This window comes from Taudactylus pleione, unplaced genomic scaffold (genome assembly GCF_031769625.1).
Source record: "Taudactylus pleione unplaced genomic scaffold, aTauple2 ptg000152l, whole genome shotgun sequence".
NCBI classification, from domain to species: domain Eukaryota; kingdom Metazoa; phylum Chordata; class Amphibia; order Anura; family Myobatrachidae; genus Taudactylus; species Taudactylus pleione.
Genome location: NW_028284554.1, coordinates 43,298 through 69,741, shown reverse-complemented (window position 1 = coordinate 69,741; position 26,444 = coordinate 43,298). Strand labels below are relative to the sequence as shown.

Below are 26,444 nucleotides of genomic sequence, written 5' to 3'. Positions count from 1 at the left end.
GTACGGCATACTGACGCACCCGTCAGTAGTCCAACTAAGAGGATCCTGTTATCGTCACAATCTGTGTGTGGGGACGATGAGATATCTGATGGACTGCTCTGAGTTTGACTCTGAGCCCCCTCCTCAAGAGGTGGGGATCAGGTCAAAAATATATATTCCTGGCTTGATAAACTGTGAAGGCATCATTGAGGAGGATGAGCCTCCCGCGCCTAAGTCTAGGCATGCATATTTCATGGAACAAAAGGTGACTGAGGCTATATTCCTGTTGTCTGACCAACTGGTGAATCACTTGGAGGTAGCATGGAAAACGCCGGGGAAGCGTTATCCGCCACAAAAGCGCCTAGTCTCGACTTATCCTTTTGCTGAGCATTATTTTTCCAAGTGGGAGCCTCTACCGCTGATGGATTCCCATGTCTCTCGCTTGGTAAAAAGCGCAACGCTACCTATACCTTCCATGTCATCTCTGAAGGATCCTACAGATGGGAAGGTAGAGATCTGCCTTAAATCTAGAAAAAGGGGGCCCTAGACTGCACACCCTAAATATATAATGGGAGGTGCTACCTGTGGAGACTATTGTTGAAAACACAAGAAGAGAAAGTACAAGTGCACAACTCTTACATTACGTGTGTATGTATGTATGTATGTATGTATGTATGTATATATATAATTTTTTTTAATTGGCAAAACCTATTTTTCACCACCGTGGTAGCTGCTCTTATCTATCTTATGCTTTCTTACACTTCACCTTCTCTCATTGGAGTGATGCCCTGGGTTGGCTCAGCTGGGCCTGTTTGGGGGTGTCCTGTACTCTGGATTTCAACCCCAGTAGATTAGGGACTTACCCTCAGAGGTTACCTGGGTGCGGTGGGTAGGCCCATAACCATGGCCATGATTATGCTAAATGTATTGCATAATGTATTCTATATAATTTGTAATGTTGGAGTTGTGCACTTGTACTTTCTCCTTGTGTTTTGCATCTACCTTAAATCTGTTTGCCTTTTGGGTGCTGCGTGCAGACCGGCTATGGCCATTTGCTGTGTTGCTCGGGCCATGGAATGTTGGGCTAACAGCCTGGAAACATCCTTAAACCAAAATGCTACCAGAGAACAGCTGAATCTTGTGGGAAACCTCCGAGATTCAGCTACCTACGTAAATGAGGCAGCATTAGATATTGGCTTACTAAATACCAGGATTTATTCGGCTGCCATTGCGGTTTGCCGCTCTCTGTGGCTTTGTTCTTGGAGGGCCGACGTGGAATCCAAGAAGGGGTTGGAGTGTTTGCCTTATGATGGTAAAGTCTTGTTTGGCCCTGATTTGGGAAAAATTGTGAATACCTTGGCAACAGCTAAGTTGTCTTGTCTGCCTTCTGCTCCAGCCTCCTTCGGAGGCTCGGACTCCGTCATTTCGGGCCTCAGGTAAGGCTAGAACTCGGTCCTTTCCCAGGCCATTCACCACCAAAAAATCTGCCAGGCCTATTAAGCAGCCCTGGAGTACCAGACGTCCGGCTGCCAAGCCTGATGACAAGCCCTCCACTTGACGGTACGGGCCTCCAACTGGGGGACACCAGGGTGGGAGGCCGACTTCTTCAGTTCGCCCAGTACTGGTGTCAAACTACTACGGATTCCTGGGTGAAGGAAGTGGTCTTTCTGGGGTACGCCCTCTCCTTCCACAGAAGGCCTCCCCGTCAATTCTTTTGCATAGGACTTCCAAAAAACTCGGACAAGGCTTTGCCTATTCACGAAGTGGTACAATACATGATGCGGCCAGGGGTCATTGTACCGTTCCCGTTGTCTCAAAGGGAAACTGGTTTTCTACTTCAGGGTCCATGGGGGGTCCACAGGGTTGACCTTGGGGTATAGCTGGATCTGGATCCACGGGCACCATGCAGTTAAAGCTTTTGCTGCTCCCAGGATGCACTTGGGTCCATACTACTCTATACCCCGAGCCACAGGCACCTCAGTTTTAGTTGGTGCCCGGCCGGAGTCGGGTCACCCTGACGCGGTTGGGGCTGCCGCTCCAACAGTCCCGCTGGCGCTGCGACGCCAGTACTGATCTGGGGATCGCAGCGGGACCCCGGAGTCAGTACTAGTGTGGCTCTGGGACCTCCCACGGACTGCTGCCAGAATCACTGGGCCATGTAGGCTGCGTGCAGCGCATCGCGCTGCGCGCAGGGGAAGGAGTGCAGTCTTTAGCCGTTGGTCTCTGGGGACAGACTGGCGGCGCTAGTAGCAGCGGCGGGCTCCCCCTTCACAAGGAATGTGACCGCTGGACCACCAGGGTATAATGGCTGGAAGGGAACCAGCGTCCCTGGGGTTAATTACTAGCCGGCGGAGGCAGCCTTCCCTGGTTTAGCGGCTCCTCCGCTCAGCCTAGCGCGCCCTCTCTCATGCGTGCTGGCGTCGCTGGGCTGTTCCTCCTACGGCCACTCCTCAGAGCTCTCCGGCGGCTATCTTCTTGTGGCAAACGCAGATCTCCCAGGCGGTGCATGGACCGGTCCCCCTGCTTACCTCTCCCCTGCAAAAGGACTGTGTTCGCAGCGCTATAGCCCTCCCAGACACTGAATCTGGGAGGTTGATTGTAGCTAAAGGTGCAGTCAGTATTACTTCCTGCATGGTATGTGACTTTTGCTAGTGCTGCGGTCTGTGCTAATTTTTCTAGCTGACTGTCATCTTATAACTATCCCTTTCCTTCTCCTACGGCCCGCAGGTGTGTGGGGGAGGGGTGTTCTTTCGTGTACCTCACTTATATAAATCTAAGTATTTGTGAGGTCAGTCACATACAATGGTGTGCTACTCAGTGCCATATTGTGGGCTGTTTGTGTTGCATACTTGGGAGTGCGCAGGTGTTGTACGCCTAACCTCTTTTCGGAGATACATAGTTATTGCAAAATTATTGTGTCATGTCTGATAAGGAGAATGAGTGCTCCGTGGCTCCTGTGTTTTCCTGCCGACGTTGTTCGGCAGGGGTTGATGGGGTGGATTTGTCACAGGACTGTCTGTGCGGGTGGTGCCAGCTGGTACCTGGTCTCTAAACCCCCGTTGACGCAGGTTCCTTCTTGGGCGATGTTTTCACAAGTGCTGGCGTCAATCGTGGACAGTCTTGCGGTCCCTTCTAGTGCGTTGCCCCAGCCTAACATCTCCCATTCCCCGGGTGTTCCGCATTTGTTGCAGTCTCCCCCTGGGTCTCAGACTGTGGGTCCTTATTCGGGGGTTGCCTGTGTACGTACAGTCTCCCGCAGTGACGCAGCAGTCAATGGTACCCTTTCAGGGGTGTCCTCAGGCAGTACCCCCGCCCTGGGTGGATGTACTCTCCAGTTCTGTTCAGAGTCTGGCGGCCTGGTCTGCTTTTCAGTCGATGTTACACAGTGACTTGCCCCCAAAGGCATCCAAGCGACCCGTTCCGGCTTCACTGGTGGCGCAGTACACGGACTTGTCTTCGGACGGCGTGGCTCTTGAGACAACCGTCTTAAGGTCTCGGGGTTTCTCTGATTCGGTTACTAGTACCATGCTCAGGGCATGCAAGCCTGCTTCCGCGTGGATTTACCACGGGGTGTGGCGCACTTACTTTCAGTGGTGTGAGTCAAGGAACTATGATCCTCAAATGTTCCGAGTTTCTAGGATCTTGGACTTTCTTCAATCTGTTTTGGACCTAGGCTTTCGCCTTGCCTCCCTGAAGGTGCATGTGTCTGCGCTGTCCGTGTGCTTCCAGCGAAGGAACGCTACGCTGCCGGAAGTTCACATTTTGTTTTCCAAGGTGTTCTCCAAAACCAGCCTCCCTTCGTGGCTCCTTGGGACTTGGCGGTGGTTCTTCGGGTCCTGCAGGGTCCTCCTTTTGAGCTTCTTTTAAGACCGTTTTTCTCCTGGCAATTGTTTCTGCAAGGAGGGTGTCAGAGTTGGGGGTGCTTTCCTGTTGCGCCCCCCCCCCCCTTTTCTGATTTTTCACCAGGACAGAGCGGTGCTTCGCACTAGTCCTGAGTTTTTGCCTAGAGTGGTTTTGAAGTTCCACATCAGGAACTTGTTGTGCCAGCTTTTCAGTCTCCTGATCTGTCAGCTGGTGAGGCTTCCTTGGATGTAGTCTGTGCGCTTAGAATGTATGTGGACCGGACGGCTTCTGTTAGGAGGAAGTCTGATTCATTGTTTGTCCTCTTTGGTTTTCACAGGAGGGGTTGGCCTGCCAACAAACAAACTGTAGCCCGTTGGCTTTGTTCCGTTATTTGTGAGGCTTATGTACAGGAGGGTTTACCTGTGCCAGCCTCTGTTAAGGCTCATTCCACTCATTCTGTGGGTCCCTCTTGGGCTGCTTGACGTGGCGCCTCTGCTGTTCAGCTATGTAAGGCGGCCACCTGGTCTTCCATTCAGATGTTTTTGAGGTTCTATGCGTTTGACACCTTTTTGCCTCTCAGGATGCAACCTTCGGGCGCCGGGTTCTCCTTTCTGCACAGGAGCGTCCCCGCCCTTAGTTGAACTGCTTTGGGATATTCCCAAGGTCAACCCTGTGGACCCCCTATGGACCCTGAAGTAGAAAACAAGAGATATGGTAAGAACTTACCTTTGTTATCTGTTTCTACAAAGTCAATAGGGTCCACAGGGCACCCGCCCTGACCCACCTGGCTTCATATGGGTTGTGTGGCTGGTCACCGGTTTTCCGTCTCCCATTTCTGTGGGTATGGTTTCTTGTGTGTTCCAGTCTTCCTTCTCTGTTTAGTCTCCTCCTCTGGCCTTGGCTGCTTACCAACTGAGGTGCCTGTGGTTCGCGGGCGGGGTATAGAGGAGGATGGACCCAAGTGCATCCTGGGAGCAGCAAAAGCTTTAACTGCGTGGTGCCCGTGGATCCTATAGACTTCGTAGAAACAGAGATGATAAAGGTAAGTTCTTACCATATCTCTTGTTGTTCCAGCCTTTCTTCTTCATGGGTCCACAGGGTTGACATTGGGGGTATAGCTGGATCTGGATCCACGGGCACCACGCAGTTAAAGCTTTAGCTCCCAGAATGCATTGGGTCCATCCTCCTCTATACCCTACCCCCGTGCCACAGGCACCTCAGTTTAAATTGGTGCCCAACCGGATTCGGGTCACGTTGGTGCAGGGGGGCTGATTAGCAGCCCCTAAGCTTTTTTGGGAGTTTTATTTTTTAGCTTTAGAGACTCTTCAGAGCGGCAGCGTCGGACTGTCCATTGGACATCCAAGTTGACTCTTCTACACCCCGCTGGTGCCGCAACGCCAGTACAGATCTAAGGATCGCGGCGGGACCCCAGAGTCTGTACTAGACAGGCTCTGGAGGAATCCCATGACTGCTGCCGGATCGCCGGGGAGCAGGTAAGATGTGCCGCGAGTGCATGCCAGGCTCTTGGGACAGACTGGAGGCGCTAGCAGTGGCGGAGGGCTCCCCCTTTTCGGAAGCATACCCCGCGTGTCCACTAAAGGTATGCCGGCTGTGGGAGCCGACGTCCCAGGGTTTGCTAGCCAGGGGAGGCAGCCTTCCCGGTCTAGCGGCTCCTCAGCTCAGCGCACCTTTCCGCTCGGGTTTGGCATCGCTGAGCTGCTTCCTCCTGCGACCACTCCTCCTCTGAGGTCTCCGGCGGCCATCTTCCCTGGCACATCGCTGAATTCTTGGGCAGCGCGTGGACCGGTCCCCCTGTGTACCTCTCCCCTGCTAGGACAGCGTACACACCACTTTAGCCCTCTCAGACACTGACAAGGTGCAGTGAGAATTTACTTTCTGCATTGTATGTGACTTTTGCTAGTGCTGACTGTCAGTTTTTTTTAAATAAAGCAGTCTATACCTATCCCTTTCCTTCTCCTACAGCCCTGGCAGGTGTGTGTGTGTGTGTGTGTGTGGCTTTTTCTCTGATCTCACTTGTATAAAATAATGTATTGGTGAGGTCTGTCACATACTGTTGTGTGCTGCATGGTACCATTTCTGGGGACCTGTGAGTTGCATGCTTGTGGGTGCGCCAGGAGTGAGCCACTAGAGAGAGAGAGTGTGTGTATGTATATATTTATATTAATTATTTCTTTCCAGCATAGTAGATTAATACTGCAGACCTTAAAACTATGAAGGAACAGATATGGATTTATGTTGTAAACAACAAAAGTGTTAAACAATTCAAAATATGTTTTATATTTTGGATTCCTCAAAGTAGCCCCCTTTTGCTTGGATGACAGCTTTGCACACTCTTGGCATTCTCTCAATCAGCTTCATGAGGTAGTCTCCTGGAATGGTTTTGAATTAACAGGTGTGCCTTTCAAGAGTCAATCTGTGGAATGACTTGCCTTCTTAATGTGTTTGAGACAATCAGTTGTGTTGTGCAGAAGTAGGGTTAATACACAGTGGACACCACTATTTGACTACTCTTGTAATCCATATTATGGCACCAACCATTCAACTCAGTAAAGAGAAACAGTCTATCATTACTTTTAGACATGAAGGTCAGTCGATACATTTGAAATTTTCTGTATCAAGTGCAGTTGCAAAAACCATCAAACGCTATGAGCAAACTGGTACTCATGAGGACCGCCCCAGGAAAGGAAGATCAAGAGTTACCTCTGCTGCAGAAGATAAGTTCATTAGTTACCAGTCTCAGAAACCGCTACTTAACAGCACCTCAGATTAGAGACCACACAAAGTCTTCACAGAGTTCAAGTAGCAGACAAATCTCAACATCAACTGTTCAGAGGAGACTGCGTGAATCAGGCCTTCATGGTTGCATTGCTGCGAATAAGCCACTACTGAGGATGAACAAGAAGAAGAGAATTGTTTGGGCCAAGAAACACAAGGAACGGACATTAGACCAGTGGAAATCTGTACTTTGGAACCAAAAATCTCAAATTTGGACTCAGACCAAACACTGTGTCTTTGAGATGCAGAGAAGGTGAGTGGATGGTTTCTGCATGTGTAGTTCCCACTGTGAAGCATGGAGGAGGAGGTGTGATAGTTTTGGGGTGCTTTGCTGGTGACACTGGTGATTTATTAAAATTCCAGGCACACTTAACCAGCATGGCTACCACAGCATTCTGCAGCGACATGCCATCCCATCTGGTTTGCGCTTACTGGGACCATTTGTTTTTCAACAAGACAATGACCCCAAACACCTCCAGGCTATGTAAGGGCTACTTGACCAAGAAGGAAAGTGATGGAGTGCTGCTTTAGATGACCTGGTCTCCACAATCACCCGACCTAAACCCAATTGAGTTGGTTTGGGATGAGTTGGACCGCAGAGTGAAGGAAAAGCAGCCAACAAGTGCTCAGCACCTCTGCAAACTCCTTCAAGACTGTTGGAAAACCAGTCCAGGAGACTACCTCATGAAGCTGATTGAGAGAATGCCAAGATTGTGCAAAGCTGTCATCCAAGCAAAAGGGGGATACTTTGAGGAATCTAAAATATAAAACATATTTTGATTTGTTTAACACTATTGTTTACAACATAAATCCATATGTGTTCCTTCATAGTTTTGATGTCTTCAATACTAACCTACTATGTTGAAAATAATTTAAATAAACAAAAACCACTGAATGAGAAGGTGTCCAAACTTTTGACTGGTACTGTGTGTGTGTGTGTGTGTGTGTGTGTGTGTGTGTGTGTGTGTGTACAGACATCTCTCTCTCTCATGGTCAGTCATGCATGACAAGGAAGTTGAGCACTCTGCTGCTCCCACTGTTCTCCTGCAGGGGCCAATAAGGAGGATTTATCACAGGATGGGCTGTGTGAGGTGCCATCAGTTGCCTGGTCCCTCCAACTACGGGACAAGTCCCTACTTGGGCGGTATTTTCTCAGGTGCTGGCCTCCATCGCGGATCGCCTCGCGGTCCCTACTGCTCTCCCCCATATGGGGTTACCCCAACCAGCCGTCCTCCCATCACAGGGTATACCGCATTTGTTGCATTCTCCCCCTGGGCCTCAGACTGTTTGTGTGTATATATACTGGTAGCTCCGTATAAGGACTTTCTCCTCCGGTGACTTAGCAGTCTGTCATTCCCTTTCAGGGACTCCCTCAGGCGGATCAACCACCTTGGGTGGATGTGTTCTCTAGTTCAGTCCAGAGTTTGGTGGCTTAATGTTCAGCTTTTCAAACTATGCTAAGGAGTGACAAGCCTGAGAAGGCATCTAAACGCCCGGGTATGTCATCCCAGTCTGCAACTGTCCTGGAAGTAGACTAAATCTTCTATTAATGTACCAGCTTTGGTAAGGGCAGTTCGATCCATTCTTGATCTTGAGGATGACGCTCCTACCCAAATTTCTGACTAGCTGACTGACCACATGGCAGAGGCCTGGCAGTCTCCTAGTATGGGGTTCCAGCCGCAGAAACAGTTAGCGTCTAGTTATCTGTTTCCTGTGGGTCATTGCAAAAAGTGGGAAACTCCGCCTGTGCTGGATTCCCATGTTACTCGCTTAAGCAAGAGTGCTACCTTGCCTATGCCCTCCATTTAATCCTTAAAGGATCCCACGGACAGGAAAGTGGAGACTTGCTTAAAGTCAATCTATTCTCTCTCAGGGGCTGTGGCACATCTGTCCATGGCCATCATCCTGGGTAACTAAAGCCATTGAAAGCTGGGCCAATGTACTAGAAGATACCATTCCTGTGCTTCAGAGAGCTTTAGTGGGACAGATGAGATGCCGTTTCATGTATTGGTGAGGCAGCTTTGGATGCCAGTCTTCTGACTTCCAGAGTCTCGGCCGCAGCGGTGTCTGCTCGCTATTCTTTGTGGTTATGTTCTTAGAGGGTGGATGCGGACTCGAAGAAGGGCCTGGAGGCCTTACTCTTTAATGGGGAGATATTGTTTGGCCCAGACCTGGACAAAATTGTGGATACGCTGGCAAAATCTAAGTCGGCTTTTCTTTCATCGGCAGCTGCACCTTCTAAAGCTAGGACCTCTTCATTTCGGTCCTTTTCGTTTTCATGGAAAGTCCAAGGGGCGGTCCTTCCCGAGGAAGTCTGCAACCAAGACCGCTCCTAAACCTAAGAAGCAGTCTTGGAGTGCTAGACTCCCTGCTTCCAAACCGGAGGATAAACCTTCTGCCTGATGGGACGGGCCTCCCTCTGGGGGATCCCAGAGTGGGAGGCCCACTTCTTTAATTCACACAGTGTTGGTGCAACATACCACAGATGCTTGGGTGTGAGAAGTGGTCTCTCAGAGGTACGCCCTCTCCTTTCATCACAGACCTCCCCACCAGTTCTTTTCAGGATGGAAACTTTGCATTCCATCATTCTGGCTGTGGAACCTGGGATTACATGGTCTCCCTGGGCATCCAGGACGCCTACCTCCATGTTCTTATAGCGCCTTCACACCAACGGTGTCTGTGGTTTGCTATACGACAACACCACTACCAGTTTCAGGCACTTCCCCTTGGCCTCTCCACGGCTCCAAGGGTATTCACAAATTATGACTCATGACTGCCCATCTACGGAGCCAAGGTATATGGCTTCTGCCCTATCTGGACGACCTATTGCTGGCAAGCTCTCCGGAGGTACTTCTACTACATCTACACCTGACGATCTCTTGTCTGCAAGCGCACAGGTGGCTGATAAATTCGAAAAGTCCTCCCTGATTCCATCACAATGGATGGTTTATTTGGGAGCCCTACTGGATTCTCATCAGCAAAGGATCTTTCTGACTCCAGGTAAGATTTCCTCATTACAACTGCTGGTGCGCAGTTGCCTGAAGAGTTGCCAAGTCTGTTCACTCAGCAGTTCAGGGTTCTAGGGTCCATGGTGTCGGCGTTCCACATGGTGGAGTATTCCTTGTTCCATTCCAGGACCCTGCAGGGGCTGATTCTATCCAAATGGAACGGGTTACCACACCGGATCAGGACTCAGATGCTGGTGTTATCTCCAGAGGTGTGTCTGTCTCTGTTTTGATGGCTTCAGACATCTCATCTCAGCGGGGTTCGCCCCTTTTGGATGCGGGACTGGGGTTGGGGTGCAGTGACAGGTCCACTTTCACTTCTTCAGGGCCGTTGGACAGCGGAAGAAGCAATTCTCCCGATCAACATACTGAAACTTCGGGCCGTGTACAGGGCCTTCCCGTTGTTATCAGGTCACGCTCTTCAAGGAAAAGCTGTGCAGGTACAGTCCACGGTGGTGTACATCAACAATCAAGGGGGCACTCGCAATCAAGCAGCAATGAAAGAGGTGTCATGCATCCTGTCTTGGGCGGAGTGTCATCTTCCAGCCATCTTGCCAGTCTTCATTCCAGGAGCCCTCAATTGGGAGGCGGACTTCCTCAGCCGTCACGACGTGCATCCCGGGGAATGGCCGCTTCACCCAGAGGTGTTAAAACTACTTGTGGAAAAGTGGGGACTGCCGGAGGTAGACCTCATGGCCTCCCATCACAATCAGAAGTTGCCAGTGTACGGGTCCAGGGCAAAAGATGCCGACGCAAGCCTGCTGGACACGCTGTCAGTGAAATGGACCTTCCAGTTGGCGTATCTATTCCCTCCGATATCCCTACTTCCTCGGGTACTTCGGAAATTCAAACAGGGCGGTGGCACGCTTCTGCTGGAGGCTCCAGCTTGGCCGAGATGTCCTTGGTACTCAGATCTGCAGAGTCTCTCCATTGTGGCTCCGTTCCTTCTGCCTCAACGTCTGGACCTGTTGTCTCAGGGTCCTTGCCTTTACCCGGACCTGGGTCGTCTGTCTTTGACAGCGGGGCTTTTTGGGAAATCCATCTTAAGGTCCCGGGGTTTCTCTAGCTCTGTAATCAGCATGATGCTGCAGGCAGTCAAGCCTGCCTCTGCCAGGATTTACCACAGGGTGTGGCATACCTACTTTCAGTGGTGTGAGACGAGAAACTACAATCAAGTGTTTCGTGTCTTCATGATTTTGGCGTTCCTTCAGCCCGGTTTGGACCTTGGCCTAGCTTCTTTTGAAAGTTCATGTGTCTGCACCATCTGCGCGGTTCCAGCAAAGGATTTCTCCCTCCCCCCCCACCAGATATTCGCACCTTTTTCCAGGGTGTTCTTAATATTCAGCCTCCCTTTCTTCCCCCGGTGGCTCCATGGGATTTGGCTGTGGTGCTTCGGGCCCTACAGGGTCCTCCATTCGAACCACTAGAGTTAGTGGAACTCAAGTGGTTGTCTCTTAAGACTGTTTGTTTGTTTGTTTTTTTCTCCTGGCAATTGCTTTAGTCAGGAGGGTGTCAGCATTGGGGGTGCTTTCCTGTAGTCCTCCTTTTTTGATATTTTCTCAGGACAGGGCGGTGCTTCGCACTCATCTGGGTTTTCTTCCTGAGGTGGTTTCTAAATTCCACATTAATCAGGAAATTGTGCCGGCCTTTCAGTCACCTGACCTTTCGGCTGGTGAGGCCTCCTTTGGATGTTTATGTGGACCGGACTAGTTCCATTCGGAAGTCTGGTTCCTTGCTCATCCTCTTTGGTTATCACAGGAGGGGTTGACCTGTCAACAAACAAACTTTGGCTAAATGGCTTCGTTTGGCTATTTGAGGCTTACACGGGAGGGCTTGCCCGTTCCAGCCTCTGTTAAGGCTTATTACTCGGTCTGTGGGTCCCTCGTGGGCTGCTAGCTGTGGCGCCTCGGCTGTTCAGCTGTGTAAGGTGGTCTTCCATCCAGACCTTTCTGAGGTTCTATGCTTTTGACACCTTTGCCTCTCGGAACGCTTCCTTTGGGCGCTGGATTCTCCTTTCAGCACAGCGCAATACCCGCCCTTAAGACCCTGAAGAAGAAAATGAGATGTAAGAACTTACCTTTTATTTTTCTTAGAAGTCCATAGGGTCCACAGGGCGCCCGCCCTGACGCACCTAGCTTCATATGGGCTGTGTAGCTGGTCACCGGTTTTCCGTCTCCCTTTCTGTGAGTGGTTCTTGTGTGTTCCAGTCTTCCCTCTGTTTTTCCTCCTCCGGCCTTGGCTACTTACCAACTGAGGTGTCTATGGCTCGGGGGCGAGGTATAGAAGAGGATGGACCCAGTGCATCCTGGGAGCTAAAGCTTTAACTGTGTGGTGCCTGTGGATCCAGATCCAGCTACAACCCCAAGGTCAACCCTGTGGACCCTATGGACTTCAAAGAAAGAGAGATAACAAAGGTAAGTTCTTGCCATATCTCATGTTTTCTAGTCCAGAAACAAAACTGTGCTTACCGTCCTATTCTCAATCTCTGGTCCCTGAACAAATTCCTCGGGGAACCCTGGATATTCAGGATGCATACCTGCATATTCTGATTGTTTCAGCTCACCAATGTTTTCTCAGGTTTGTTGTGTCACAACAACATTTCCAGTTTTAGGCTCTGCTGTTTGGCCTGCCACTTCACCTCGGGCTTTTACAAAGGTCATGGCGGTAATGGCAGCCCATCTGCGGCTACAGGGCATCCGCCTGTTACCTTGCTTAGATGACCTCTTGCTACTAGCAGGGTCCTCAGAGGTGCTTCACCACCACCTGCGGCTAACAATATTTGTGCTCCAGGTACACGGGTGGTTAATAAATTGGAAGAAGTAATCACTGATTCTGTCTCAAAGGATGCTCCATCTGGGAGCCCTGTTGGATTCACAATAGCAAAGGATTTTTCTGACTGCAGAAAAGATCTCCACTTTGCAGACACTTGTATGCAGGTGCCTTCACAATCGCCGAGTGTCAGTCCACTCAGCTGTGCAGTTACTGGGATCCATGGTGTTGACATTTGACATGGAGTATGCTCAGTTTCAGTCCCGGTCTCTGCAACAAACAATCCTCTCCAAGTGGAATGGATTTCCTAATCCTATATAGACTCAAATGATGGTGCTTTCTCCGGAGGTACACCTATCTCTGACTTGGTGACTACAGACTATCCACCTCACCAGGGGATGTCCCTTTTGGACCTCGGCCTGGGTCCTTCTAACGACGTATGCCAGTCTTCGGGGTTGGGGCGCAGTGACCGGTCCACACTCCTTTCAGGGAAGGTGGACTGTAGAGGAATCTGCGGTTCCAATCAACATATTTGAACTTCGCGCAGTCCTCAGGGCCCTAGAACAAGCCTGGCTGCTGCTTCACGGAAAGTGCAGTCAGGCAACGCCACGACTGTGGCTTGCCTAAACCATCAAGGAGGAACTCTAAGTCAGGCAGCAATGACAGGTGTTACGCATTCTGACATGGGTGGAAGGCCATCTACCAGCCATATCGGCGGTGTTCGTTCCAGGAGTGCTGAATTGGGAAGCGGACTTCCTCAGCCGTCACGACGTGCATCCAGGGGAATGGTCTCTTCACAAAAGTTTCAGTTCCTAGTGGACAGGTGGGGCCTTCCAGATGTGGACCTCATGGCCTCTATACTAAAGCACAAGCTGCCTCAGTATGGGTCCAGGACAAGAGACGCCAGTGCTCTTGATGCACGCGCTCAGTCAAGTGGACTTTCCAGTTTGTGTACCAGTTTCCTCCAATCTCTGCCCTCCTTCTTTGAGTAATTCGGAAGTTCAAACAAGAGGGAGGCACGGTCCTGCTGGTGGCCCCAGCCTGGCCCTGACGTTCATGGTACTCAGATCTTTGGAGTCTCTCCATCGACACACTGTTGCTGTTTTGCGCCATGTCTGGACCTGTTTTCTCAAGGTCCTTGCCTCCACCCGGATCTAGGTCGTCTGTCTTTAACGGTGTGGCTCCTAAGGTCCAAGGGGTTTTCCAGCTCTGTGGTTAATACCATGCTCTGAGCAAGAAAACCTGCCTCTGCCAGCCTACTTTGAATGGTGTCGTCCAAGGTGGTTAGGATATCCAGAGTGTTGGCTTTCCTGCAGGCGGGTTTGGACTTGGTCTCTACCTTGCTACACCTGAAGGTCCATATATATGCCCTTTCAGTGTCTTTCTAGCGAAGGATTGCTCCTCTTCCTGACATCTGCACTTTTCTGCAGGGGGTCCTTCGTATCCAGCCTCACTTTTGTCCCTCCTGTAGCGCCGTGGGATTTGGCTGTTGTCCTTTTAGGGCCCTCCCTTTGAACCACTGGGCTCAGTGGATCTCAAATGGCTTACTGCCAATACTGTTTTTATTCTGGCCATTGCTTCTGCCAGAAGAGTTTCTGATTTTGGAGGCTCTTGTCGTTCCCCCTAGTTTTTCACAGGGACGGGGCAGTGCTTTGAACTTGCCCTGGGTTCCTTCCTAAGGTGGTCTCTAGTTTCCACGTTATGAAGAAATTATTGTGCCGGCCTTTAATTCCCCAGACTTCTCGTCAGAGGAGGCCTCATTGGATCTGGTATGTGTCCTCAAGATTTACGTGGATCGTACCAGTTCCCTTCGGACATCAGACTCGTTTGTTTATTTACGGTTTCCACAAGAGAGGATGGCCAGCCAATAAACAAACTTTGGCTAGATGGCTTCGACTGACTTTCTCTGAGGCTTACATTTGTGAGGGCCTTCCAGTCCCGCCTTCTGTTACTGCTCATTCTGCTTGGTCTGTGGGCCCTTCGTGAGCATCTTGTCGTGGTGCCTCAGCTGTACAGCTTTGTAAGCCGGCCACGCGTTCTGCTATTCAGACCTTTTTGAGGTATAACTCTCGATACCTTCCCACTCAGGATGCTTCCTTCAGGTGGCGGATTCTCCTTTCTGGCTGTGCTAGGCTGTGTTAACTACAGAGAGGAGCAGTCTCCCAGGAAATGTAATTAACACCCAGCAGACCCCAGTATCTATCTGGTTACTTCTCAGGAGCAGCTGCTGGGGAATTCAAAGGCTCAATGTTACGATAATCAGTCCGATATATCGATGACCGATACAATAACATTGTGTTTGTGTTTTAGAAAAATTTGTTAAAAATAAATACCTAAAATCATCCAGTGTGTGGGCACCTTTAGTCATTTCTCCATGTGGAGACTCAGTTACACTTCTCTTTACATTGACTATAGAGTTACATTTGAAGACATGAATGTGCCATCTTATTACCGTAAGACTGAATAATAACTCATTGTGATTATATTTGCAGGGCAAGCCTGATCTGAACACTGCACTCCCGGTCAGGCAAACTGCTTCAATCTTCAAGCAACCAGTCACCAAAGTGACAAACCATCCCACTAACAAAGTGAAAAGTGACCCTCAAAAAGCGGTTGACCAGCCCCGTCAGGTAAAACAAGGCAGGGTTGCTACTATACAGTATCTGCACTATACACACACATATAGCACAGTGAAAAATATTGATGAAATAGGTGTGCTATTGCAATAATGTGCTGTGAGACAGACTAATCAGGACAGAGAGGATGAAATGAAAATGTACTTCCCTTGGAAGTTTATTTGAGTGTCCATTATTCTCCACAAAATTTCAATGGGATATCATAAGGAATATTTTTCATAACATTTTGAGAGAAAAGCACATGAGACATGTTGTAATGCATAATACACCATTTATGTCTAAAACAAATTGTAAAAGTCAGGGCGAGATGTCTGACAGAGGCCTGTACATGTTTAAAGGTGGAGGCTTCTGATACCCAACTCAGAGCGTTCCTGTAACTGGGATCCAAGTAAACTCCAAAATGGTATACTGCAAGCACTTCTGTCACATTGAAGTGGCAAAGGTCATGGGATAGATGCCTAGTATCGTGTAGGACCTCCTCTAGCTCGGCGAAGTGCATCATCTCGATGTGGTATCAATTCTACGAGTCGACAGAAGACCTCTGGTGAGATGTTGACCCATACTGTCTTGATAGCTTCCCACAACTCCCTGATATCTGTAGGTGCAGGATCTTGGGTGTGAATGGACCTCTCCACCACATCCCATAAATGCTCGATTGAGTTCTTGTCGGTTGAATGAGGTGGCCATACTATTAATTAGAACTCTCCAGAATGCTACTCGAACTAGTTCTGGACAACTTGGTACCGACAGTGCATTATCCTACTGGTTGTGGGGGGTACATAAAGTCCAAGAAGGGCTGCAAAGGGTTGTCAAGCAATGCAACGTAGTGATTACTAGTCAATGACCTGTTCAGGCAGACCGGCAAACCCAGCCCATACCTCACACCGTTATGGAACCACCACCAGCCTGCACGGTGCCTTCTCAACTTGGGTCCATGGTCTTGTGGGGTCTGCGCCACACCTCACCCGAACCATACCATCAGCCCAAAACAACTGGAACCCTGACTCATCGGAACACACCGCATATTGCTATTCCTGCAGGGTCCAATAAGCGATGTCACAAGTCCAGGTGAGGTGCTGTGCCCTGTGTTGTAGTGCTAATAGGCATTCTGGTGGGTCGTCTTTCATATTCCATGGAAACTAAAGAACACTGCACTGACCTGCTGGATATGTCTGGTACCTCCTACACTGGATGTGATTTAAGCCATTGTCACTTGTCTGTTACCACAGGTAGTACTGGCCAAAAGCCTATGGTCCTGACACGGAATGTCAGATTACAACTAATGCGGAACTGGGCATTTGCAAGACGTCACAAGGAAAAGAAAAATAGCTCAAAAACCAACGTGATGGTCTATCAATAAATAAGAATTAGATGACTCTATTGATGGTGCACCCAAGGGATTTGTGTTATACACATAAATACACATTGCATAGAGGGAAAAAAATACAAACTTTTGTGGGAGGCACTCATTGACTAATTGATATTCCAAACAAATGATGATGTAGATGAAAGGAAGATATAAAACTTTTTAATAGAAACCCTTTTAATGTGTTTTTTTTTTTTTTGGTGTATTGAGTGCATCGATTATCACTCTGTGTGTGTATATATGTATATGTGTGTATATATGTATATGTGTGTATATGTATGTATGTGTGTATATGTATATGTGTATATATATATGTATATATAATTTTTTTAGATGCATCAGATCACATAATTGCTCAGATGCAAATTTATTGGCGAAAATCTTAGATCTGTCCCTGATTAGCAAGATTACTTGGTCACTGACCAACAGGGATATAGACAACCACCACCTATGTTTCAAATTGTATACATAGCTGTTAGCCACTAGAATGAAATTGAACCTCTATATATCAGCTATAAGATATTTGGATGTATTAGATTTTTACCTTGAATAACCTTTCTAGTGTTTATTATACTTTCCAACTTTCTTTCATTTGTTGGGACATATTGAGACCAAGGTGCGTACATCCTAGACAATATTTTACACTATTTGCCTGATTCTGACGGATCGGAACGACAGGTCGTGTAAAATATGTCCAAATCCTGAGTGTCCACTCCACTATAAACACGGCCTCCTGGCCTTCAGAGTCTCTCTTGTGGTCCTCCCTGTACCGCATGCAGGTATGGACATTGTGGCAGCCAAGCTGCAGGCCAACTTCACACAGTCTTACAGATTTGTGGTCCTCCCTGCCTCTTGGAGGTCTGGACACAGGCCTCCTGGCACACTGGGCCCTGTAGCTGCCACAGTCCCACTTGGATTGTCTCTTTGGCAGCCTGACTGGTCTGCCTCATTAGGCTCACCTGAGCTCTGTCCACAAGGCAGCCTCTAGGTTTGTTGACACTATTTCTATCTTGTCTGGGCTGATCCCTCCAGTCCCACACGGAATCTATGGCTCGCTATTGCCACCTAGCTTGGTATTTTGGTATTGCCACTAGAATACATAAATATATATGTATCTTTTTTTTTCAATTCGGGTGGCAATATGAATGGACACTAGATCAAATGCCAAAGCATAATTTCCGCATCACAAAGCCACAGCTGTACCACTCCACAAGTGTAAACAATAACATCTCTTGGATACTGATCACAGAAAAGCAGCACATCATGCCTCACTGACAAACACATTTCTAACGGAATAAATTCAAGGACTGTATAAATTGCTACATAACTCAAGGACCTGACATTAATCCTCAGAGGTGAACAGGACTTACCTGAGCAGCCACTTTAGAATCCAGCACAGTAAACAGTGAGCAGACATGAGTCTTGACCCTGAAAATTAATCACTTTGTGCCAGTAACAATTCACTGTTCAACACATTTTCTTTCCAAAATGAGCCACTCTTAATGAGTGTCGTTAATGTTCAACAGTTTTGTCAACTTACATGGTTATACGGTTAAATGTTCATTAATTTAAAATAATTCAAACTAAATGGCCAAATCTGAACAATTTTCTCCTGCCCTGTATCTGTTCATCCTATATCTCCACTTAGAGCTGTTTTGTCACAACAGGGGCCATTTAATAACAAGAGATATGGTAAGAACTTACCTTTGTTATCTCTGTTTCTACGAAGTCCATAGGGTCCACAGGGTTGACCTTGGGGTATAGGTTGGGAACCAAATCCGGGCACCACGCAGTTAAAGCTTTTAGCTCCCAGGATGCACTGGGTCCACTCTCCCTATAACCCCACCCCCAAGCCAGAGGCACCTCAGTTTGTAAGTAGCCAAAGGCCGGAGGAGGAGAGAAAAAGAGAGAAAACTGGAACACTCAATAACCATACTCACCGAAATGGGAGACGGAAAACCGGTGACCAGCCACACAGCCCATATGAAGCCAGGTGCGTCAGGGCGGGCGCCCTGTGGACCCTATGGACTTCGTAGAAACAGATAACAAAGGTAAGTTCTTACCATATCTCTTGTTTTCTACTTCAGGGTCCACAGGGTTGACCTTGGGGATGTCCCAAAGCAGTTCAACCAAGGGTGGGGACGCTCCTGTGCTGAGAGGAGAATCCGTCGCCAAAAAGGAAGCATCCTGAGAAGCAAAGGAAACCAATGCCTAGAACCTTAAAAAGGTGTGGACAGAAGACCACGTGGCCACCTAGTAAGGCAAAACAGCCGAGGCGCCACAGCGAGCCGCACACGAGGGTCACATGGCCCGAGAAAAAACAAGCATCAACAACAGGAAGGCCTACCCATGGGTAGGCCCCTGAGGAAGACCTACGAGGCCATCCAAGCCAACATTTGGTTATAGGCCGGCCATCCTTTCCTGTGAAAACCAGAAATCTCAGACCACCAATAAGGAGTCCGATTTCCGTAAGGAACCTGAACGGATCACATAAATCCAAAGAGGCCAGACCACAGTCAATGAGGCCACACCAGCCGAGAGGACTGGGGACAGAATGGCCGTACCATAAGTTCCAGAATATGGAACCTGAAAACCACTAAGAAGAAACACAGGGCGAGAGCTACTCCCACCCTGACATGATGCCCTCCAGAAGAGGGAGCCACATGAGAACGCTCCCAATTCAGACACTCTCCTGGTTCATATAAACACCCTGAGAGAAAGAGAGAGCCTAAGCAATAGACCATGTAATGGCTATCACAACCAGCGGTTCCATTGACTGTCCCCGGAGGTAACGAAGAACCACTACTTACTCCCAAGGAGTCCCTAGGGAGGACAAATGGAGGCATAATCAAGAAAACACTCCAAAGGATGAACTGGATACCAGAGTGAAGCAATTCCATATCTTAACCATACTGACAGTGTAGAGATCTGCACTGTCAGGAAGACCAGGCCAAGTGTGAAACCCAAGCCAGCCGGAAGGAATGCCAGAATATCTGGAAATCCTGGACACCGGAGGATTGTATCGACAGGTACAATACCATAAGATTTATGGCTGCCACAGTTTGTGGTAGGTCCCAGCAAAAGCTGATCCATGTGCTCTAATCATTCCAACGATGACAAAGCCAGGGAAGCCGTAAGACCACTGTAAGGACACAGTCAAAGACAAACGACCCAGGTCCAAGGCAAAACCAAGGACCCTGAGACAACAGGTCCGGGCAGTGAAGCATCAGGGATGGAGTATCGATGTAGAGACTCCGAAGATCCAAGTACCCCTGACATCTGGGGCAATCAGGAGCCACCAGCAGGAAAGCATCTCCGTCTCGATTGAAAACACTTCCAAAGACCTCGAGGAAGAAGGGAGACCGGAGAACACAGGTACACAAAGTGGAAGGACCACTTCACCGACAAAGAGTCGCTGAAGTTTGCTTCAGAATCCCCAGAGCTGAACTGTAACACCATAGTGTGATAAAGTCAGAAGGCCATGAGGGTCACCTCAGGGGGGCCCCCCTGCTCACCAGGAGATGAAACCTCTCTTGGGGAAGAGACTAGTCCCCGGGATGCACGTCGTGACGGCTGAGGACTCCCGCTTCCCAATGGAGAGCTCCTGAAATGAACGCTGCCGAGATGGTCGGGAGGAGACCCTCGGACTATGTCCGAATATGTGACATACCTGTCATTGCCACCCAACGAACAGTGTTGCTAAAAAGGAAGCCACTGTCCTGACCCTGTCGGACTGAACCTTTTCAGGTTCACCGGGAAACAAGAGTTATGCCAGAGTAAGTTAATTGACAGGGTGGAATCGACAGACGTCCAACTGCACTGAAAAGGATTCGATCCAGACACTGTCCCTAGCAAAGAAAACCCTGGACGAGATGGCCATAGCCACCCGGACAGGGACCGACTTGCCTCCGGAGAGAGCATCATCGTTTGAACAGTTATCCGACAGAAAAAACTCATTCCATCTGGAGAGGAGCCAATTATGGAAAGGCCTGGAATGGAACTGAGCCCATTCCACCATGCATCCCAGAGTGTAAAGACATCTGTCGACTGCGCAGATAACCATGTACTCCTAATGGAAGAGAGGAGATTCCGTCTTACGCCAGAAGAATTCTCAGATTCTGAGAATCCAGCAGGGATCCTAGATGAAGAATACCCAGAGAGGGATGCAGGGAGGACTTTTTCCCCGTTGATTAAACGTCTGCACCCCGAAGAAGCCACAGTCATCCTGACCTGGCCGTAAAGTACCCCGGTGATCCCGCTAAGAGCAGGAGGCCGTCCAGGTACAGGAGCATTGGGATATACTGAACAGAAGAAATGTCAGAAAATCCAAAACGCTGGTAAACCCCTGTGGGGCTGAGGACAGTCCCAACAGGCAGAGCCCGAAAAATTGTAAGTGTTGCTGTGATACAGCAAACCTCAGCCCCTGCTGAGGAAAGGTCTCTGTAAGTACCCGTAGGCACGCGTCCTGTATATCCAGTGATACCCTAAAGTCCCCAGGTTCCAAACATCGTATGATGGAGCATAGGGATTTCCTCCTGAGCCCAGGTAGCTTTAGGAACTGGTTCAGGGAATTGAGACAGAGAATAGGCCAAAGAGGACCATTCAGCCACCGCACCAGAAAGAAAACAGAACAACCAGTCCCTCACTGAGATAGTGGGGATGGCCTAATTAGCTCCGCTTACCGCAACAACTGCATAGCTTTCTGGATCTGTAAGGCCCTTGTAAAGAGGGCGTACCCTCCTACCCACGTAGCCGCGGCAACTTGACACTAATACCGGGCGAACTGAGAAAATCGGTATCTCCCAGTTGTAGGCCTGTCCCGTCAGACTGAAGAGATATCCGTAGGTTCAGAAGCAGGATCGGCTGGCAGTTCAGGCCTGCTCGGTACTGGATATGTCGGCCCTTGTAGATACCGACAGTCTACGAAGAAACAGACCTTTAGGCTGACCCAGAGGACAAAAAAGACTTAACAGACTTAGTCTGAGGCCTTGTAGTGGGCATAGCTGAAAGCGGTAAACTTGTCGTTAGTAATACTGCCAATGTTACTACAATCTTGTCAAGGTCAGGACCAAACAATATCAACCCTAAAGATGGTATCTGCACCTCTGCATTCCCAGAGCGCAGCCATAGGGTATTACGGAGGATACAGTCGCAGCCGGAACTCTGAAAGTTAGGAGACTGGTATCCAATATAGGCATTTCCACCTATGACAACAGCATATATTACGTGAGCGACCAAATACATTTGAACCCCCGACGTGTTGGAGGGGAAAAAACGTTACAAATGCATCAACCCAATATGCAATAGTATTAACCAACCATGCTATAGCCATGGTAGGATGGGTAACAACTCCTGAAAGCAAGTATACTGATTTCAGGCAGAGTTACCACCTACGGATCCGAAGAATCCGACCACGCAGGAATGGGAGGCGTAGTAACGTCTGTAATCAGACGAGTAACACGCCCATCCCCCCCAGGAGGGGCTCGTGATGACCCTCAGGGAATTTGGGACAGGAGGCCAAACACTGTTGTAACACCTCCTATCTGGCAACAGCCAGAGTCCCGCTATGCGATCCACCCGCTAGTCAGCAACAGGTAACCCGAAGGCACGCAATACTGAGGGTGTATGATACAGGTGCAGGTCAACATTCACTCTAACCAGAATGGACCTGCTACCAGCCCTAAAGCAGGGATAATAATACCTGAAATAGGCTTCCCCCCGTGTAAGAGGGAAAGAGCCCCGAACAGTACCCAGTTCACGGCAGAGCCAACTGGGAAGTAACCACAGGGCGTCAACCACGCCAATTAGCGTTTCGTAGAAAACGACATCCACCCAGGGTGGCTGTTGTGGTAATCCCTGCAAGGGGAATGACAGACTATTGTGGCACCAGGGGGAATTCATATACTGCGAAAAACCCCTGCAGGGAGCGGTAGTCTGTGTCACAGGGGAAGAGTGCAAGAAGCTGCGAGATACCCTGAGATGAAAAGGGCAGTATGGTGAAGTACCCCAAGTGAGGTACAACAATGGGGCCCGCCCGGCGATCCGCAATTGAGAGGATCCCGAGAAAACAAACCGCCCAAGGGGGTCGTGAAAGAGGCCGGCACCAGATGACGCCACATACAGAACCCTTTATGAGTCAAATCCTCTGCACTAACACCTGCAGCACATGACTTGCAGGATAGTAAAAATGGGTGCAGTATAACGCTCTATCTCCTGGTCAGACATATCTGACCAATCTTGGCGGAAATATTAAGCAGCACTATACTGGTCCTGACTGATGCCAAAAATTAGCTGCAGGGACCCATTTTCAGCGTATGCAACACACAGTTCCATCTAAAATATGGCAACGTGCAGCACGCAACAGTATGTGACAAACCACACAAATATTAACAAGTATATAAATGTGAGGTCTCAGAACCACCCTAAGTACAGCTGTATTAGGGCAGATAAAGAAAAGGGATAGATATACACTGACAGGTGAGAGAATAAAGTACAGTCAGCACTAGCATAAGTCATATACAATGCAGATATATACATATATACATAAACATGTCATATAATATACTGCACTATTACACTGCATTCAACTTACCCAGATTCAGTGTCTGGGAAGGCTACAGCGCTGTGTACACTGACCTGATGGTGAGGTACGCAGGGGGCCTGGACTCACTGCCATCCTGAGAGATTTCTGCTGCACCACAGAGATAAAATGGCTGCTGGAGACCTCAGAGGAAGCGTGGCCCGCGGAGGAAGCAGCTCAGCGACGCCAGACTATGGATTCTGAAAGGCGCGCTGAGCTGAGGGGAGGAGCCGCTGTAACAGGGAAGGCTGCCTCCCCTGGCCGGCTATTAACCCCCGGGACGCCGGCTCCCTGCACCGATCGTTAAGTCCCTGGTGGTCTAGTGGACACACGGGGTATGGGGGGCCCGCCGCCACTGCCGGCGCCTCCGGTCTGTCCCCTGAGACCGGAGGCACAGGACTGCATTTGAAATGCGCGGATCACCGCAAGCGGTGATCCGCGACCTTACCTGCTCCCCGTGGATCCGGCAGCAGTCCTGGGCGCCCGCAGAGTCCGGCTAGTACAGACTCTGGGGTCCCGCTGAGATCCCCAGATCTGTACTGGCGTCTCAGCGCCAGCGGGGTGACGGAGCGGCAGCTTAGACGTCCTATGGACAGTCCGACGCTGCCGCTCTGAAGAGTCCAAAGTCCATGAAAAAACTTTGTCCCTAAAAAAAAAAAAAATAAGCTTAGGGGCTGCTAATCAGCTCCCCCTGCGCTAACGGTGACCCGACTCCGGCCGGTGGCTTGGGGGTGGGGTTATAGGGAGAGTGGCCCCAGTGCATCCTGGGAGCTAAAAGCTTTAACTGCGTGGTGCCCGGTTTTGGTTCCCAACCTATACCCCAAGGTCAACCCTGTGGACCCCCTATGGACCCTGAAGTAGAAAAGAATAAATTCTCTCTTTCTTTCTTTCTTTCTTTCTTTCTTTCTTTCTTTCTTTCTTTCTTTCTTTCTTTCTTTCTTTCTTTCTTTCTTTCTTTCTTTCTTTCTTTCTTTCTTTCTTTCTTTCTTTCTTTCTTTCTTTCTTTCTTTCTTCCTTCCTTCCTTCCTTCCTTCCTTCCTTCCTTCCTTCCTTCCTTCCTTCCTTCCTTCCTTCCTTCCTTCCTTCCTTCCTTCCTTCCTTCCTTCCTTCCTTCCTTCCTTCCTTCCTTCCTTCCTTCCTTCCTTCCTGGGGCTATCCCCAGCACCCCTAGACGGTGGGTACTAGGTTGATTATGTAATGTGTAGTGCATATGAATATAAAAATATTGTCTTTTGCAGTTGTACTACAGGTCCCAGCAGGCATCCCCCACATACTGGCACTTGGAGAACCACAAGTACCAGCAGGTGGGGCACTAAAGGCCTGCTGGTACCTATAGTACCCCTGCAAAAGAAAAATGAAAATAACACACTGTTTTTTTAAATATTTTATGGAGCGGGACCTTCACCTGGGGGGCGGCACCCTTAAGCTCTTTTTCATGGCTGCCGCTCCCCTAGGACTTTCATGGTGTCTTCACCTGGAGGGCGACTGCCTTTAAGCTCTTTTTTTTACTAGTCGTCACCCATCCAGGGCTTCCGTGGCGTCTTCTCTTCTGTTTTCAGCAGCTCTTCTCTGCTGCTTTCCCGCCGCCAATTGAGTGCACGGACTTCGCACTGGCAGTATTTAAGCCAGCCGAGGGGACGGGGAGATGACGTCGCAAGCCGTGATTGGCTCGCGGTGGCCATCTTTGAATTTAAAAAATGACGCAATTTTTTTAAAAAGGCACGCTCTGTTCTCACCATTGAATAAAATGGTGAAAACCGCTCATTGGCTGAGAGGCGGAAGGAACGCGCCTCTCAGCCAATGAGAGCGCCCCATCGGGATTTCTGGACAAATCCCACAGCGGAGCTGTCATTCGGGTAGAGGACACTAATGTCCGTGGGATCGGGTAATTCGTTTTTTTTTTTTTTTTTTGCCAAGACCCAGGATTTTCCTACTTTGGAACGAAGAGGACAGATCTACGCATAGGAGGTGAGTATGGAATTTTTATTACAGGTACACCTTTGGATTACCTACTAGAGAAGAGGACAGATTGGTTTCAGGGATACTAGGGGTGTGTGTGTGTGTGTGTGTGTGTGTGTGTATGTATTAATAAAACTATACTTTCTACTTCAGGGTCCATAGGGGGTCCACAGGGTTGACCTTTGGGTATATCTGGATCCACGGGCACCACGCAGTTAAAGCTTTGCTGCTCCCAGGATGCACTTGGGTCCGTCCTCCTCTATACCCCGACCACAAGCACCTCAGTTTTAGTTGGTGCCCGGCCGGAGTCGGGTCACCCTGGGCAGTGGGGCTGCATAAGCAGCCCCTAAGCTTTAATTTAATTTTTTTACAAAGAAGATTTTTTTATTTTTTACTATCTTCAGAGCGGCAGCTTAAGACTGTCCATCTGGACGTCCATGCTGCCGCTCCAACAGCCCCGCTGCGACGCCAGTACTGATCTGGGGATCGCAGCGGGACCCCGGAGTCAGTACTAGCGTGGCTCCGGGAGCTCCCTCTGACTGCTGCCGGATTCTACGGGGTCAGGTAAGCCGCGTGTAGCGCTTCACGCTGCACGCGGGGGGGAAAATGCAGTCTTTCAGCCGCCGGTCTCTGGGGACAGACCGGCGCTAGTAGCGGCGGCAGGCTCCCCCTCTTCATGAGCACCCCGCGTGACCGCTGGCCCCCGGGGTGTAAGTACCGGCGGGGAACCGGCTTCCCCGGGGGTTTAGTACTAGCAGGGGAGGCAGCCTTCCCTGCTTTAGTGGCTCCTCTCCTCAGCCCAGCACGCCTTCTCTCATGTGTGCTGGCGTCGCTGGGCTGTTATCTCCTGGCCACTCCTCCTCAGTGCTCTCCGGCGGCCATCTTCCAGGCAGCATCGCAGAGCTCCCAGGCGGATACAGTGGACCAGTCCCCCTGCGTACCTCTCCCCCTGCAAAGGACAGTGTTCGCAGTGCTATAGCCCTCCCAGACACTGAATCTGGGAGGTTGATTGTAGCTGAAGGTGCAGTGAGTATAACTTCCTGCATGGTATGTGACTATTGCTAGTGCTGCCGTCTGTGCTTTTTCTACTTACTGTCAGCTTTTTACCTATCCCTTTCCTTCTCCTACGGCCCGCAGGTGCGTGGGGGAGGGGTGTTCTTTCTGTATACCTCACTTATATAGATCTACGTATTTGTGAGGTCAGTCACATACTGCGGTGTGCTACTCAGTACCAGATTGTGGGCTGTTTGTGTTGCATACTTGGTGCGCAGGTGTTATACGCCTTTACCTCTTTTCGGTGGTACATTTTTTATTGCAAAAGTTTTGTGTCATGTCTGATGAGGAGAAGGAGCGCTCCGTGGCTCCTGTGTTGTTTTCCTGCCGACGCTGTTCGGCAGGGGTTGACGGGGCGGATTTGTCTCAGGACGGTCTGTGCGGACGGTGCCAGCTGGTATCTGGTCCCTCTAAACCCCCAGTGGCGCATCCTCCGTGGGCGATGTTTACACAAGTGC

The 26,444-nt window shown here is 49.6% G+C and overlaps 1 protein-coding gene across 2 annotated transcripts in view; it reads left to right on the top strand.

Annotated features, from left to right (window-relative positions):
• MBD3 (methyl-CpG binding domain protein 3) overlaps positions 1–26,444 on the top strand; it is a 78,438-nt gene that overhangs the window by 12,411 nt on the left and 39,583 nt on the right. For both annotated transcript variants that reach the window (XM_088474280.1, XM_088474281.1), the window contains exon 3: positions 14,885–15,022. In XM_088474280.1, the coding sequence (XP_088330406.1) occupies positions 14,885–15,022 (138 nt within the window). The remainder of the gene's footprint in view (positions 1–14,884; positions 15,023–26,444) is intronic.